The following is a 16,226-nucleotide window of genomic DNA, read 5'->3' as shown; positions in this document are numbered from 1 at the left end:
TGCAGCCATTGATACATTTCTCTAATAATTTGGTCAAATATAAAAGGTTTGATTTACCACCAAAAAAAAAGTTTGATGTACAAAGAAGATACAACTTCAAAATTTTGTAGCGGAGGAACTGTAAAGACATAATTTAACATAATAATCGATACTTCTAGTGTCGATTTATAAAATCCGCAGCCAGTTTGCATGTGACACACATGTTGCATCCTCCATAATAATCGGTTCCAACCTGCTCCAATATGAGTCTAATTTATTGATCCTTAAGGCTCGCGAGAAGCCGCAGCAGGATATGCCTGGTGCTCTGGGTAGTGATCAAAGCTATACCTTCTATTAGCTTTGTGCAACTCATCCAACTCCATTGGACAGTAGTATCTATGTCCAAGAAGTGGCCTGCAAATTCTGGCAAAATATCTTCAGTTGTAAATTGCTATAGTCAATAACAATATCTTCATTGCCACTTGGTTGATTTCTTCTTGCTTCGATCCTTCCAATATATAATACATATTTGCATTTTTTTGCAACGTATAAATTTCAGGAATCAACGGATCTTTATTTTTTGCGGTACTCAAAGCCAAAGATGGCGACGGCTGTTGCAGGTGTGTTGGATTGATGTCCATGCCCTCTCAGCGCTGGTGTTAAGAAAGGAGGAAGCAGCGTGGCGGCAATTGTACCATGGTCGAAGATGATGACCTGTTTGCGAATGGTTGCAGATCTTTCTGCTGCAGGGGTCTTCTCTCAAGATTCAGGGATGATGACACAGGGCTCCGGAGATCTTCTTGTGTTATGGTTGTCTTAGGGTACTCTATGTGTTCATGGTCCTTTGTGTTTGCGTTTCAGTGTGCTTGTAAGGGTCACCTACTTTGTACTGATTCGTGATTTGAATGAAGATTTTTCTCAAAAAAAAAAATACTTGAGCCCACGTACATAGTATATGCATCGACACGAGGCCTTTATTTTGATGCCAACACTATTGCACACGGTCTCCTTATATGCGAGGAAAATGCGGACCTGGATCAGCCCATGCAAATCCCACGGCCAAGTTGCTGATCCGCGTCACATCACCATCGGCGTTGCCACCGTATGCTGCGTCGTCGACATCAGGTCCGGCCTTGACAACCTCCGTAGCCCAACCTTGCAGCAGTGGGCCCTCGGCATTGACGTTGGCAGCAGTGGCATCGCAAGGCAGGGGACCAGCATGCTGCCTACTCTTGTTTGAGGCGATGCAGTCACCGACCTTTTTCATATAGTTATCCGCCATCCAGCCCAAGCTGGCGAGCTGCTCGATGTTGAGGCCGGCGAGGCTCTGGCGGTGACCGGCCAGGACGTCGTGCAGCAGCACCTTTGTCTCGAGCCGGTGGGTGTCGCTTCGCGCCTTGCAAAGCTGCTCCTGGAGCTTGCTGATGCGCTCCCGGATATAGTCTTCTCCCCCAATCTTCTTCTTGCACCGGTCAAGCTCCGGCGTGGACCTGAAGCGGTCTATAACGCGCATCGCCTCCGGGACAGTCGGATAGACCTCGGGCCCCTGCGATGACTCGCCCTCGGGGTAGTACATTACGTAGCACACGTCGACGCCACACAGGGTGGACAACTCGCGGGCCTTCTTCTTCATCCCGATGCTGCGTTTCTTGAACGTCGCCTTCCGGGTTGAGCCGTTGGAGATGTACTCCATGTTCACCTTCTTGGGAGCCATGGACACACACGGACGACCGCTACAAAAAAGAACGAAAGAATGTAGGCAGGAATCGAAGTGAAATGGTTGGTGTGCTTGCCAGATGAGGGGATGGTGGTCTTATAGGGGAGTATCAAATCGAATGACAAGAGTACGATCATCCACGTGATAATTGGAAAGAAAATTATTCTGACAGATACGAGGGTCGCCTGCATTAATGTTGTTTAATGCATATAGTTAGCGGAAGCATATATTCTAGCCTTAATTTTTATTATACCAATCTGATCCGTGTGATCTGAATTCACATTCCGGAGTGTCTGTTTACACGGTTGGGATATGGCTGACTGGCAGAATTCAAGACCGCTGGTGTACGTGGTCGATTGTCCATTTGTGATTCGATCTCTCGATCTCAAGTTGATACTGATCCATCAGGCATTTGAAGAATCAGTTGACCAAAATTAATTATCATCGCATGGTCAAATCTAGACGCTAGAATTGGGGAGACGAACCAAAGAACGCGCCTACACAAAGAATGTGCTACTACATGAGTGTAAAAACAAGAGAATGTACTACTACACTATGTACTATTTTATTTTTGAGATGAAATTGGGAATTTTTTGATATTCATGTACTATTTTGGCCCGATTTGTCTTTTTTGATGAGAGCTGCTCATATGTCCAAATGACTTCAAATTTGGAGCGGGCCTCACGCATCAAATTTTCTACCGCACAAAAAAAGTGATTTTTTTTTATTTTTTATATTCTTTTTATAAATGGGTGCAAATGACCCTAGACAATGGAACGCCCTACTCGTTTCATCGAAAATCTATCTCTGCACCTGAGCTCTCTCCACCCGCGCTGACAAAAGAATCAAAACAAATACGAGAAAAAAATAGAAAATTTCCAATATATTTTGTCTGGTAGACAATTTGATGCGGGAGGTTTGCACCAATTTTCATATCATTTGGACACATGAGGAGCTCTTAGCAAAAAAGATAAATTGGGGTCCATGAAAAAGTATACTGTTCATGTATTGTTTTGACCCAATTTGTCTTTTCTGCTGAGAACTGCTCATGTGTCCAAATAACTTGAAATTTGAAGCGAACCTCACCCATCAAATTTTCTACCGCACAAAAAAATTGATTTTTTTTTATATTATTTTGTATTTTTTACGATTTTTTTATAACCAGGCGCAGATGAGCCTTGGCACAGAAATGCCCTACTGGAGTTTGATTCTATAGTTGACGAAAGTATGATAATAGTACAAGAGTACGTGTGTGTCACTGTTTATAAAATAAACGCTTTGAACGTATAGCAACTGTCGTCGGTGGGTGCCACTGTTCCATTTTTGGATAAGGTGCTGGCCAACATCGGCGATGTACCTGCCCATGTGGGCGATCACGACGTGGATGACCACGTCGCGCGTCGGCGACTCGGCGAACGTTGGCCGGCGATCGGCGATCACGAAGCCGAAATTAATGTCGGCCGCGGATCTTATACTTCCATGCGTGCATGACTCTTACATACTTATACTTAGATTAGATCGATTAAACGGTTGAGCTTTATTTCCCACATGCATCTGCATCGGAGTCTACTTCTTTAGGCTCTGAGTTATTTTATTTGATTCCCAAGTTTTTTATGCACCGTATGTACATACTTATACTAGTAAAAGATAAATACGGTTCTTCAAACCCCATTTCTTATAGCTAGTGTGATGTGTGCGCCGTCCCGGCTCCGCCATCTAGTTGTCACCTCGTCGAGCGCCAGGTTCGCCGTCGTCACCTCGCGGCCGAAGGTTAGACCTGCGAACCTGGTGCTAACTCGTCTACCTCTTATTACCGCTAACTCGTTAGATCCGCGTTGCCTCCAGGGAAGGGCCCCACCAGTGCATGGGGCGTCGCCGGATATGGCAAGTGGGGGTCCGCGCTGCCGCCGGGGAAACGTGCTGCCAGACGTGGTAACCTAATTGGGAACCTAATTGTTTTGAGTGAAGACCTGAGGTAAAAAATCTAGTCTTGATAGATAATAGATATGTACAGTATAAAATATTATTTCTTAGCTAGGTTATGGTGAAAAAAAAATCTACTCTTTTCTTAAGGTACACAGGAAACAAAATTGATTTTGAAACGCATATGTATAAGATATTCCTTCTTAACTTTGGTATAACAATAAGCCACGGTGACATATAATTACAATCTGCCCTTCATGGTCAGATGACATTGAAATACAAACGGAATAATGTTGAAGAAAAGCTAGTAAAAGTTACACTGTGTCATCTTTATAAGGGAAAAATGTCATTTACCATAAATCTATATTATCTAAATAGTTCATCCCCACTATAGTATTTCTCTTGACATGCAGCCTATCCAACTCATCAACATGCCACCTCATCATTTTTTCAACGAATTGGGTGATAATATTTTTTTTGTTTGAGGGATTTGTGTGATTTCACTTTGATAACCGAAGCAGATTTCTTCTGTCTTCCATTACCGATGAGTCAGTCTATAATAAAACCAATAAAGAGAAGCCCATCGGTCCATCCCCCCTACCTATTCTTCCTCCATATATGCATAAGGGCAGCGGATCGGGTGACGCCGTCAACCACACTCGCCACGAATCACCGGACGGTACCCCGCAACCCAACGCTCTGGCATTCAACTAGGCAACAACACCTTCGGCAGTCACTTCCATGTTCCTCCAGGCTCCACTGCCTCCCATCTCCTCCATATCCACACCGATCTAGGATTTCCACAGCCAAGATGTCAAATCGGGTCAAGAGCGCCACTCTCCCGGTGCCTCACGTCTTTGCAGCGGAGGAGCTAACCACAATGGATACAGCGGTGACTGTTGCTATGGTGGAGGAAGCAACAACGGCTATAGAGGCGGAGGAGGCGTCCATGGATCGTACAAGTGAGAGACGAACTGCAGCCATGCGAAGGTGGTGGTGGAGGCTGCAGTCGTGGTGGTCGTGGCGGCGGTGATGGCGCTGGTGGCGGCCGTGGTTCCTACAACTTCGGCAAAGAGGGCCACATGTCTTTTTTTTTTTGAAATTAACTGTCGCCGCTTTATTTATTAAAAGAAGTCGGGAATTTCATCCGATACAGTCTCAAGAATGCAGTCTGGTGGAGATGATAGCCACTCCTGCGAGCGCTCATCACCCATTCCCACCTTAGCTAACCTATCAGCGGCGGCATTTGCACAACGGCGAACCCACGAAACTCTAAACGAAACAAAAGGTCTCAGCATCGCCTTGATTCTTTCCACCGTCGGCCCCAGGGCGGAGAGGTTCATGTCTTGCATGTTAAGCATCAAAACCACCCTTGCGGAGTCGCTCTCGAGATGAAGCCTTGACACGCCCATTTTACTCGCCAGCTCGATTGCTTTCTTGCATGCCAGAAGCTCCACCTTGTCCGGGTCAGCTACATGTCCCAGGAAATGGCACGAAGCTGCTCGGAAAGCACATGTGTGATCTCGCAGCACCACACCAGCGCCCCCCTTCTCCCGGTGCTTGGAAACCGATCCATCAGCATTGGCTTTGATCCAGCCCATCTCCGGCGGCTCCCATGCTTCTCTTCCCCTTGCGGCCCTTGGGTTCACCTCCTTCTTGTGGATCTCCTCCCACTCTCTCACATACGCAGCCACAGATAGTGATATTTCATGTGGCTCAGCTATCCGTCCATCTCTCGCCTCATTGCGAGCAAGCCAAAGAGAGTACACATCCTGTACCATTACAGACTAGTCAAACTCCGGCGCCTGTGCGAACCATTCCAGCAACCAACTAGCCAACCTGCTCTGGGAATCATAGTTGCACGGTGGGATCGCCACCGAGACTCCCAATATCGAGCCAAGTCGCTTCCAGAAGCACATGGAGTGAGGACACCCCCAAAATCTATGGTAACCAGATTCTTCACGTCCACACGCAGCACAAAACACACCGGCCTTGATTCTGCGCCGTAGAAGTTCAGCTCCTGTGGCGAGACCATTCTTCACGAGCCTCCACATGTGAATTTTAGCTTTGCCTGGCGCCGATGTACCCCAAAGTGACAGCCACCCCCTATGAGTCGCAACAGTAGAAGAAGGACCCGGCTGGCTTTGCTTTGCATCATTCAGCGCCATTCTCAGATGGTATGCCGATCTCACCGTAAAAACGCCATCGTTCGTGAAGTTCCACGCCATATAGTCCTGCACACCTGGGCCACCAACAGCGATCTGTTTGATGTCAGCAGCGTCGTCCATCGAGAATATCTCGTGTAGCTTGGTGTCATCCCATGTAGTGCCCGTATGGTCTAGAAGATGAGCCACCTTTACCACGCCTTGGGAATAAACTGTGCCCGGTGGCAGCAGCGATCCTTGGCGCGGGATCCATGGGTCATGATGAATGTTCACAGCTGAACCATCTCCGATGCGCCATATAATACCTTCCCGCAGTAGATCTCTCCCATGTAGGATGCTCCGGAATGTGTACGATCCACCCGACGGGCAGGTGGCACTCATGATAGAAGTGTCACTGAAATATCGAGCACGCAGTACCCTAGCACATAGAGCGTCCGACACTTTGAGAATCCTCCATGCCTGCTTTGCTAACAGCGCCTGGTTAAAAGCCTCAGGGTCACGGAAGCCCATACCACCAGTACATTTAGACTGGCACATCTTGTCCCATGCAATCCAATGCACCTTCCTTTCACCATTCATTGCACCCCACCAGAATTTTGAGGAGATTGAAGTCAGGTTCCGGCACATCTTCTTTGAGAGGTGGAAACAACTCATGGTAAAAGTAGGAGTCGCCTGTAAAACAGATTTCACAAGTACTTCTCTTGCTTTCCTGGAAAGACCTAGTCCCTTCCATCCAGTTACCTTGCCCTTGGAGCACTCCGTGACATATCTAAACGTGCCATCTTTGGATCTCCCCACCACTGTTGGGAGTCCCAAATATCTCTCACTAAGCGCTTCTTGTTCAATGCCAATAGTCTGCTTCAGGACATCTTTTTGCTGCTGCCCACAACCTTTTCCAAAGAAGATAGACGGTTTTTGAAGGTTAACTTTCTGCCCTGATGCTGCCTCATATCTGACCAAGATGGTCTTCAGCACTTGAACATTATCCGGAGTGCCCTGCATAAACACAATACTATCATCCGCAAACAAGAGGTGTGTGACTTGGGGGCCAGTGCTCCCAAAGCCCACCCCTTTAATACTGCCCTCTTCCTGAGCTTTCTTCAACATGGCTGAAAACCCCTCAAAACAGAACAAGAATAAATACGGGGATAGTGGATCACCTTGTCTAAGGCCTCTCGAAGGAACAAAACCTCTGGAGAGGCCACCATTCAGTTTCACCGTGAATTTGGCTGAGGTCACACACCTCATCACCATCGTGATCCAACCCGCCGCAAAACCAAACTTGGCCAAAATCTGTTTGAGGAAAACCCACTCAACTCTGTCATACGCCTTAGTCATGTCCAACTTTACTGCACACAAATGTTTCTTTCGTTTACGTGTTCTGATCGCGTGTACACACTCATATGCCACTAGGACATTATCCGTGATAAGTCTCCCCGGTACAAACGCACTCTGTTCCTCGGAGATAAGCACCGGAAGAATTACCTTTAATCTGTTTGCAAGCACCTTTGCAGCGATTTTGTACAAGACATTACACAGACTTATAGGCCGAAACCGTGAGAGCAACTCCGGTGAGTTAACTTTCGGAATCATCACAATCACCGTGGCATTGAAAGACTCTGGCGCAGCCACACCCTCCAGGAAATCCCGGACAGCCCGGCAAACGTCTCCTCCCACCATTGGCCAGTGCCTTTGGTAGAAAAGCGTGGGTAGTCCATCCGGGCCCGGGGCCTTCGTCGGACCCATTTGGAATAGAGCCCCCTTAATCTCCTCATCAGTCACCCTCGCCGTAAGTTTCATGTTCATCTCCTCCGAGACCGCCGGGGTGATGTTGTCCAGGAGCTCTTGCGTGCCAGCCGAGCCCTCCGACGTGAACAGCAGCTCATAGAAAGCCGCGGCCATCTCCCTCATCTCTGTATCCACCATGCATCTTGTTCCATCGTCCCGCCGCAGCGCCCGTACCGTGTTTTTCCTCTTCCTATGGGAGGCCCGACCTTGAAAGTACTTCGTATTCCGGTCTCCCTCCTTAAGCCAATCCACTCGAGATCTTTGTCTGTAGTAAATCTCCTCCCTCGCATATATTTCCCTGAGCTATCCCTCTAGGTCACGCACCTCCAGTGAGGAGCCCAACCCCAATGCTCTCGTCTTCGCCTCTTCCAACTGGCCTTTAAGTTTGGAGATTTGTTTTCTAATAGATCCGAAAACTGTTGGGGAACGTTGCAGAAAATTAAAAATTTTCCTACGGTTTCACCAAGATCCATCTATGAGTTCATCTAAGCAACGAGTCTAGGGAGAGAGTTTGCATCTACATACCACTTGTAGATCGCGTGCGGAAGCTTGCAAGGTGATGATGTAGTCGTACTCGACGTGATCCAAATCACCGATGACCAGCGCCGAACGGACGGCACCTCCGCGTTCAACACACGTACGGGACGGGAGACGTCTCCTCCTTCTTGATCCAGCAAGGGGGAAGGAGAGGTTGATGAAGATCCAGCAGCACGACGGCGTGGTGGTGGATGCAGGGCGTTACAGCAGCAGGGCTTCGCCGAGACTACGAGGGAGAGATGTAACGGGGGGAGGTGGAGGCGCCAGGGGCTGGTGTGTGAAGTCCCTCCTCTCCCCCACTATATATAGGGGTGCCAGGGGGGGCGCCGGCCCTAGTATATGAGATCTACTAGGGGGGCGGCGGCCTAGGGGAGGTTTCCCTCCCCCCCAAGGCACCTAGGGGTGCCTTCCACCACTAGGACTCCTCCTAGGGGGAAACCCTAGGCGCATGGGCCTATAGGGGCTGGTGCCCTTGGCCCATGATGGCCAAGGCGCACCCCCTACAACCCATGTGGCCCCCCCCCGGGACAGGTGTCCCCACCCGGTGGACCCCCGGGACCCTTCCGGTGGTCCCGGTACAATACCGATAACCCCGAAACTTGTCCCGATGCCCGAAATAGCACTTCCTATATATAATTCTTTACCTCTGGACCATTCCGGAACTCCTCGTGACGTCCGGGATCTCATCCGGGACTCCGAACAACATTCGGGTTTCTGCATATACATATCTTCATAACCCTAGCGTCACCGAACCTTAAGTGTGTAGACCCTACGGGTTCGGGAGACATGCAGACATGACCGAGACGCTCTCAGTCAATAACCATCAGCGGGATCTGGATACCCATGATGGCTCCCACATGCTCCTCGATGTTGTCATCGGATGAACCACGATGTCGAGGATTCGATCAAACCCTGTATGCAATTCCCTTTGTCAATCGGTACGTTACTTGCCCGAGACTCGATCGTCGGTATCCCAATACCTTGTTCAGTCTCGTTACCGGCAAGTCACTTTACTCGTACCGTAATGCATGATCCCGTGTCCAACACCTTGGTCACATTGAGCTCAATATGATGATGCATTACCGAGTGGGCCCAGAGATACCTCTCCGTCATACGGAGTGACAAATCCCAGTCTCGATCTGTGTCAACCCAACAGCTACTTTCGGAGATACCTGTAATGCACTTTTATAGTCACCCAGTTACGTTGTGACGTTTGATACACCCAAGGCACTCTTACGGTATCCGGGAGTTACACGATCTCATGGTCGAAGGAAGAGATACTTGACACTTGCAAAGCTCTAGCAAAACGAACTACACGATCTTTTATGCTATGCTTAGGATTGGGTCTTGTCCATCACATCATTCTCCTAATGATGTGATCCCGTTATCAACGACATCCAATGTCCATAGTCAGGAAACCATGACTATCTGTTGATCACAACGAGCTGGTCAACTAGAGGCTTACCAGGGACATAGTGTGGTCTAAGTATGCACACGTGTAATACGATTTCCGGATAATACAGTTATAGCATGAATAAAAGACAATTATCATGAACAATGAAATATAATAATACTTTTATTATTGCCTCTAGGGCATATTTCCAACAGTCTCCCACTTGCACTAGAGTCACCAATCTAGTTACATTGTGATGAATCGAACACCCATAGAGTTCTGGTTTTGATCATGTTTTGCACGCGAGAGAGGTTTAGTCAGCGGATCTGCGACATTCAGATCCGTGTGCACTTTGCAAATCTCTATGTCTCCATCTTGAACATTTTCACGGATGGAGTTGAAACGACGCTTGATGTGCCTGGTCTTCTTGTGAAACCTGGGCTCCTTTGCGAGGGCAATAGCTCCAGTGTTGTCACAGAAGAGTTTGATCGGCCCCGACGCATTGGGTATGACTCCTAGGTCGGTGATGAACTCCTTCACCCAAATCGCTTCATGTGCTGCCTCCGAGGCTGCCATGTACTCCGCTTCACACGTAGATCCCACCACGACGCTCTGCTTGCAGCTGCACCAGCTTACTGCTCCACCATTCAATATATACACGTATCCGGTTTGTGACTTAGAGTCATCCAGATCTGAGTCGAAGCTAGCGTCGACGTAACCCTTTACGACGAGCTCTTCGTCTCCTCCATAAACGAGAAACATGTCCTTTGTCCTTTTCAGGTACTTCAGGATATTCTTGACCGCTGTCCAGTGTTCCTTGCCGGGATTACTTTGGTATCTTGCTACCAAACTTACGGCAAGGTTTACATCGGGTCTGGTACACAGCATGGCATACATAATAGATCCTATGGCTGAAACATAGGGGATGACACTCATCTCTTCTTTATCTTTTGCCGTGGTCGGTGACTGAGCTGAGCTCAGTCTCATACCTTGTAACATAGGCAAGAACCCCTTCTTGGACTGATCCATTCTGAATCTCTTCAAAATCTTATCAAGGTATGTGCTTTGTGAAAGACCTATGAGGCGTCTCGATCTATCTCTATAGATCTTGATGCCTAATATATAAGCAGCTTCTCCAAGCTCCTTCATTGAAAAACACTTATTCAAGTAGGCCTTAATGCTGTCCAGAAATTCTATATTATTTCCCATCAGGAGTATGTCATCTACATATAATATGAGAAATGCTACAGAGCTCCCACTCACTTTCTTGTAAACGCAGGCTTCTCCATAAATCTGCATAAACCCAAACGCTTTGATCATCTCATCAAAGCAAATGTTCCAACTCCGAGATGCTTGCACCAGTCCATAAATGGATCGCTGGAGCTTGCATACTTTGTTAGCGTTCCGAGGATCGACAAAACCTTCCGGCTGCATCATATACAGTTCTTCCTTAAGATGCCCGTTAAGGAATGCTGTTTTGACGTCCATCTGCCATATCTCATAATCATAGTATGCGGCAATTGCTAACATGATTCGGACGGACTTTAGCTTCGCTATGGGAGAGAATGTCTCGTCGTAGTCAATCCCTTGAACCTGTCGATAACCCTTAGCGACAAGTCGAGCTTTATAGATGGTAACGTTACCATCCGCGTCCGTCTTCTTCTTAAAGATCCATTTGTTTTCTATCGCTCGCCGATCATCGGGCAAGTCTGTCAAAGTCCATACTTTGTTTTCATACATGGATTCTATCTCGGATTTCATGGCTTCAAGCCATTTGTTGGAATCCGGGCCCGCCATTGCTTCTTCATAGTTCGAAGGTTCATTGTTGTCTAACAACATGATTTCCAGGACAGGGTTGCCGTACCACTCTGGTGCGGAACGTGTCCTTGTGGACCTACGAAGTTCAGCAGTAACTTGATCCGAAGTACCTTGATCATTATCATGGTTTTCCTCTTCAATTGGTGTGGGCATCACAGGAACGGTTTCCTGTGCTGCGTCACTATCCCGCTCAAGAGGTAGTACTTCATCGAGTTCTACTTTCCTCCCACTTACTTCTTTCGAGAGAAACTCTTTTTCCAGAAAGCATCCGTTCTTGGCAACAAAGATCTTGCCTTCGGATCTTAAGTAGAAGGTATACCCTACAGTTTCCTTAGGGTATCCTATGAATACGCATTTTTCCGACTTGGGTTCGAGCTTTTCAGGTTGAAGTTTCTTGACATAAGCTTCGCATCCCCAAACTTTTAGAAACGACAGCTTAGGTTTCTTTCCAAACCATAATTCATACGGTGTCGTCTCAACGGATTTAGACGGTGCCCTATTTATAGTGAATGTAGCTGTCTCTAGAGCGTATCCCCAAAATGATAGCGGTAAATCGGTAAGAGACATCATAGACCGCACCATATCCAATAGAGTGCGATTACGACGTTCGGACACACCGTTTCGCTGAGGTGTTCCAGGCGGCGTGAGCTATGAAACGATTCCACATTTCTTTAAGTGTGTACCAAACTCGTGACTTAAGTATTCTCCTCCACGATCTGATCGTAAGAATTTTATCTTTCGGTCACGTTGATTCTCCACCTCATTCTGAAATTCCTTGAACTTTTCAAAGGTCTCAGACTTGTGTTTTATTAAGTAGACATACCCATATCTACTCAAGTCATCTGTGAGAGTGAGAACATAACGATATCCTCCGCGAGCCTCAACGCTCATTGGACCGCACACATCGGTATGTATGATTTCCAACAAGTTGGTTGCTCGCTCCATTGTTCCGGAGAACGGAGTCTTGGTCTTTTTTCCCAAGAGGCATGGTTCGCACGTGTCAAACGATTCATAATCAAGAGACTCTAAAAGTCCATCGGCATGGAGCTTCTTCATGCGCTTGACATCAATGTGACCAAGGCGGCAGTGCCACAAGTATGTGGGACTATCGTTATCAACTTTTAATCTTTTGGCATCTACACTATGAACATGTGTAATATTACGCTCGAGATTCATTAAGAATAAACCATTGACCATCGGAGCATGACCATAAAACATATCTCTCATATAAATCGAACAACCATTATTCTCAGACTTAAATGAGTAGCCATCTCGTATTAAACGAGATCCTGATACAGTGTTCATGCTCAAACTTGGCACTAAATAACAATTATTAAGGTTCAAAACTAATCCCGTAGGTAAATGTAGAGGCAGCGTGCCGACGGCGATTACATCGACTCTGGAACCATTCCCGACGCGCATCGTCACCTCGTCCTTCGCCAGTCTCCGTTTATTCCGCAGCTTCTGCTGTGAGTTACAAATATGAGCAACGGCACCGGTATCAAATACCCAGGAGTTACTACGATTACTGGTAAGGTACACATCAATCACATGTATATCAAATATACCTTTGGTGTTGCCGGCCTTCTTATCCGCTAAGTATTTGGGGCAGTTCCGCTTTCAGTGACCCTTCCCCTTGCAATAAAAGCACTCAGTCTCAGGCTTGGGTCCATTCTTTGACTTCTTCCCGGTAACTGGCTTACCAGGCGCGGCAACATCTTTGCCGTCCTTCTTGAAGTTCTTCTTACCCTTGCCCTTCTTGAACTTAGTGGTCTTATTGACCATCAACACTTGATGTTCTTTCTTGATTTCAGCCTCTGCTGACTTCAGCATCGAGAACACTTCAGGAATAGTCTTTTCCATTCCCTGCATGTTGTAGTTCATCACAAAGCTCTTGTATCTTGGTGGGAGCGACTGGAGGATTCTGTCAATGACCGCCTCATCTGGGAGGTTAATGTTCAGCTGGGTCATACGGTTGTGCAACCCAGACATCTTCAGGATGTGCTCACTGACAGAACTGTTTTCCTCCATCTTACAACTGTAGAACTTGTCGGAGACATCATATCTCTCGACCCGGGCATGAGCTTGGAAAACTAGTTTCAGCTCTTCGAACATCTCATATGCTCCGTGATGCTCAAAACGCTTTTGGAGCCCCGGTTCTAAGCTGTAAAGCATGCCGCACTGAACGAGGGAGTAATCATCAGCGCGAGACTGCCAAGCATTCATAATGTCTTGGTTCTCTGGGACGGGAGCGTCACCTAGCGGTCCTTCTAGGACATATTGTTTCCTGGCAGCTATGAGGATGATCCTCAGGTTCCGGACCCAGTCCGTATAGTTGCTGCCATCATCTTTCAGCTTGGTTTTCTCTAGGAACGCGTTGAAGTTCATGTTGACATTAGCGTTGGCCATTGATCTACAAGACATATTTGCAAAGGTTTTAGACTAAGTTCATGATAATAAAGTTCTAATCAAATTATGAACTCCCACTTAGATTAGACATCCCTTTAGTCATCTAAGTGTTACACGATCCGAGTCGACTATCCCGTGTCCGATCATCACGTGAGACGGACTAGTCATCGTCGGTGAACATTTTCATGTTGATCGTATCTTCCATACGACTCGTGTTCGACCTTTCGGTCTCCGTGTTCCGAGGCCATGTCTGCACATGCTAGGCTCGTCAAGTTAACCCTAAGTGTTTTCGCTGTGTAAAACTGTCTTACACCCGTTGTATGTGAACGTAAGAATCCATCACACCCGATCATCACGTGGTGCTTAGAAGCGACGAACTGTAGCAACGGTGCACAGTTAGGGGAGAACACTTCTTGAAATTTTATAAGGGATCATCTTATTTACTACCGTCGTCCTAAGTAAACAAGATGCATAATACATAATAAACATCACATGCAATCATATAGTTGTGACATGATATGGCCAATATCATATAGCTCCATTGATCTTCATCTTCGGGGCTCCATGATCATCTTGTCACCGGCTTGACACCATGATCTCCATCATCATGATCTCCATCATCGTGTCTTCATGAAGTTGTCACGCCAACGACTACTTCTACTTCTATGACTAACGTTTAGCAATAAAGTAAAGTAGTTTACATGACGTTATTCAATGACACGCATGTCATACAAAAAATAATGACAACTCCTATGGCTCCTGCCGGTTGTCATACTCATCGACATGCAAGTCGTGAATCCTATTACAAAGAACATGATCTCATACATCACAATTCATCATTCATCACAACTTCTGGCCACATCACATCACATGATCAATCGCTGCAAAAACAAGTTAGACGTCCTCTAATTGTTGTTGCATCTTTTACGTGGCTGCAATTGGGTTCTAGCAAGAACGTTTTCTTACCTATGAATCACCACAACGTGATTTTGTCAACTTCTATTTACCCTTCATAAGGGCCCTGTTCATCGATTCCGCTCCAACTAAGGTGGGAGAGACAGACACCCGCCAGCCACCTTATGCAACTTGTGCATGTCAGTCGGTGGAACCGGTCTCACGTAAGCGTACGTGTAAGGTTGGTCCGGGCCGCTTCATCCCACAATACCGTTGAGCAAGAAAAGACTAGTAGAGGCAAGTAAGATGACAAAATCCACACCCACAACAAAGTTGTGTTCTACTCGTGCAAAGAGAACTACGCATAGACCTAGCTCATGATGCCACTGTCGGGGAACGTTGCAGAAAATTAAAATTTTTCCTACGGTTTCACCAAGATCCATCTATGAGTTCATCTAAGCAACGAGTCTAGGGAGAGAGTTTGCATCTACATACCACTTGTAGATCACGTGCGGAAGCTTGCAAGGTGATGATGTAGTCGTACTCGACGTGATCCAAATCACCGATGACCAGCGCCGAACGGACGGCACCTCCGCGTTCAACACACGTACGGGACGGGAGACGTCTCCTCCTTCTTGATCCAGCAAGGGGGAAGGAGAGGTTGATGAAGATCCAGCAGCACGACGGCGTGGTGGTGGATGCAGGGCGTCACAGCAGCAGGGCTTCGCCGAGACTACGAGGGAGAGACGTAACGGGGGGAGGTGGAGGCGCCAGGGGCTGGTGTGTGAAGTCCCTCCTCTCCCCCACTATATATAGGGGTGCCAGGGGGGGCGCCGGCCCTAGTAGATGAGATCTACTAGGGGGGCGGCGGCCTAGGGGAGGTTTCCCTCCCCCCCAAGGCACCTAGGGGTGCCTTCCACCACTAGGACTCCTCCTAGGGGGAAACCCTAGGCGCATGGGCCTATAGGGGCTGGTGCCCTTGGCCCATGATGGCCAAGGCTCACCCCCTACAGCCCATGTGGCCCCCCGGGACAGGTGGCCCCACCCGGTGGACCCTCGGGACCCTTCCGGTGGTCCCGGTACAATACCGATAACCCCGAAACTTGTCCCGATGCCCGAAATAGCACTTCCTATATATAATTCTTTACCTCCGGACCATTCCGGAACTCCTCGTGACGTCCAGGATCTCATCCGGGACTCCGAACAACATTCGGGTTTCTGCATATACATATCTTCATAACCCTAGCGTCACCGAACCTTAAGTGTGTAGACCCTACGGGTTCGGGAGACATGCAGACATGACCGAGACGCTCTCAGTCAATAACCATCAGCGGGTTCTGGATACCCATGATGGCTCCCACATGCTCCTCGATGTTGTCATCGGATGAACCACGATGTCGAGGATTCGATCAAACCCTGTATGCAATTCCCTTTGTCAATCGGTACGTTACTTGCCCGAGACTCGATCGTCGGTATCCCAATACCTTGTTCAGTCTCGTTACCGGCAAGTCACTTTACTCGTACCGTAATGCATGATCCCGTGTCCAACACCTTGGTCACATTGAGCTCAATATGATGATGCATTACCGAGTGGGCCCAGAGA

At 47.6% G+C, this 16,226-nt stretch overlaps 1 protein-coding gene across 1 annotated transcript; it reads right to left on the bottom strand.

Annotated features, from left to right (window-relative positions):
- Positions 1-263: 263 nt before the first annotated feature.
- LOC119338427 (agamous-like MADS-box protein AGL80) lies at positions 264-1,693 on the bottom strand. The gene is made up of 3 exons (XM_037610749.1): positions 1,012-1,693; positions 376-393; positions 264-340 (listed from the first exon to the last, which is right to left on the bottom strand). Exons 1-3 carry the CDS (start codon positions 1,691-1,693, stop codon positions 264-266), a joined length of 777 nt encoding a protein of 258 aa, XP_037466646.1.
- Between the last annotated feature and the right edge of the window lie 14,533 nt (positions 1,694-16,226).

This window comes from Triticum dicoccoides, chromosome 7B, assembly GCF_002162155.2.
Source record: "Triticum dicoccoides isolate Atlit2015 ecotype Zavitan chromosome 7B, WEW_v2.0, whole genome shotgun sequence".
NCBI lineage: Eukaryota > Viridiplantae > Streptophyta > Magnoliopsida > Poales > Poaceae > Triticum > Triticum dicoccoides.
Note: the sequence above shows the minus strand (reverse complement) of the source record. Positions and strands in the feature narration are given on the sequence as shown.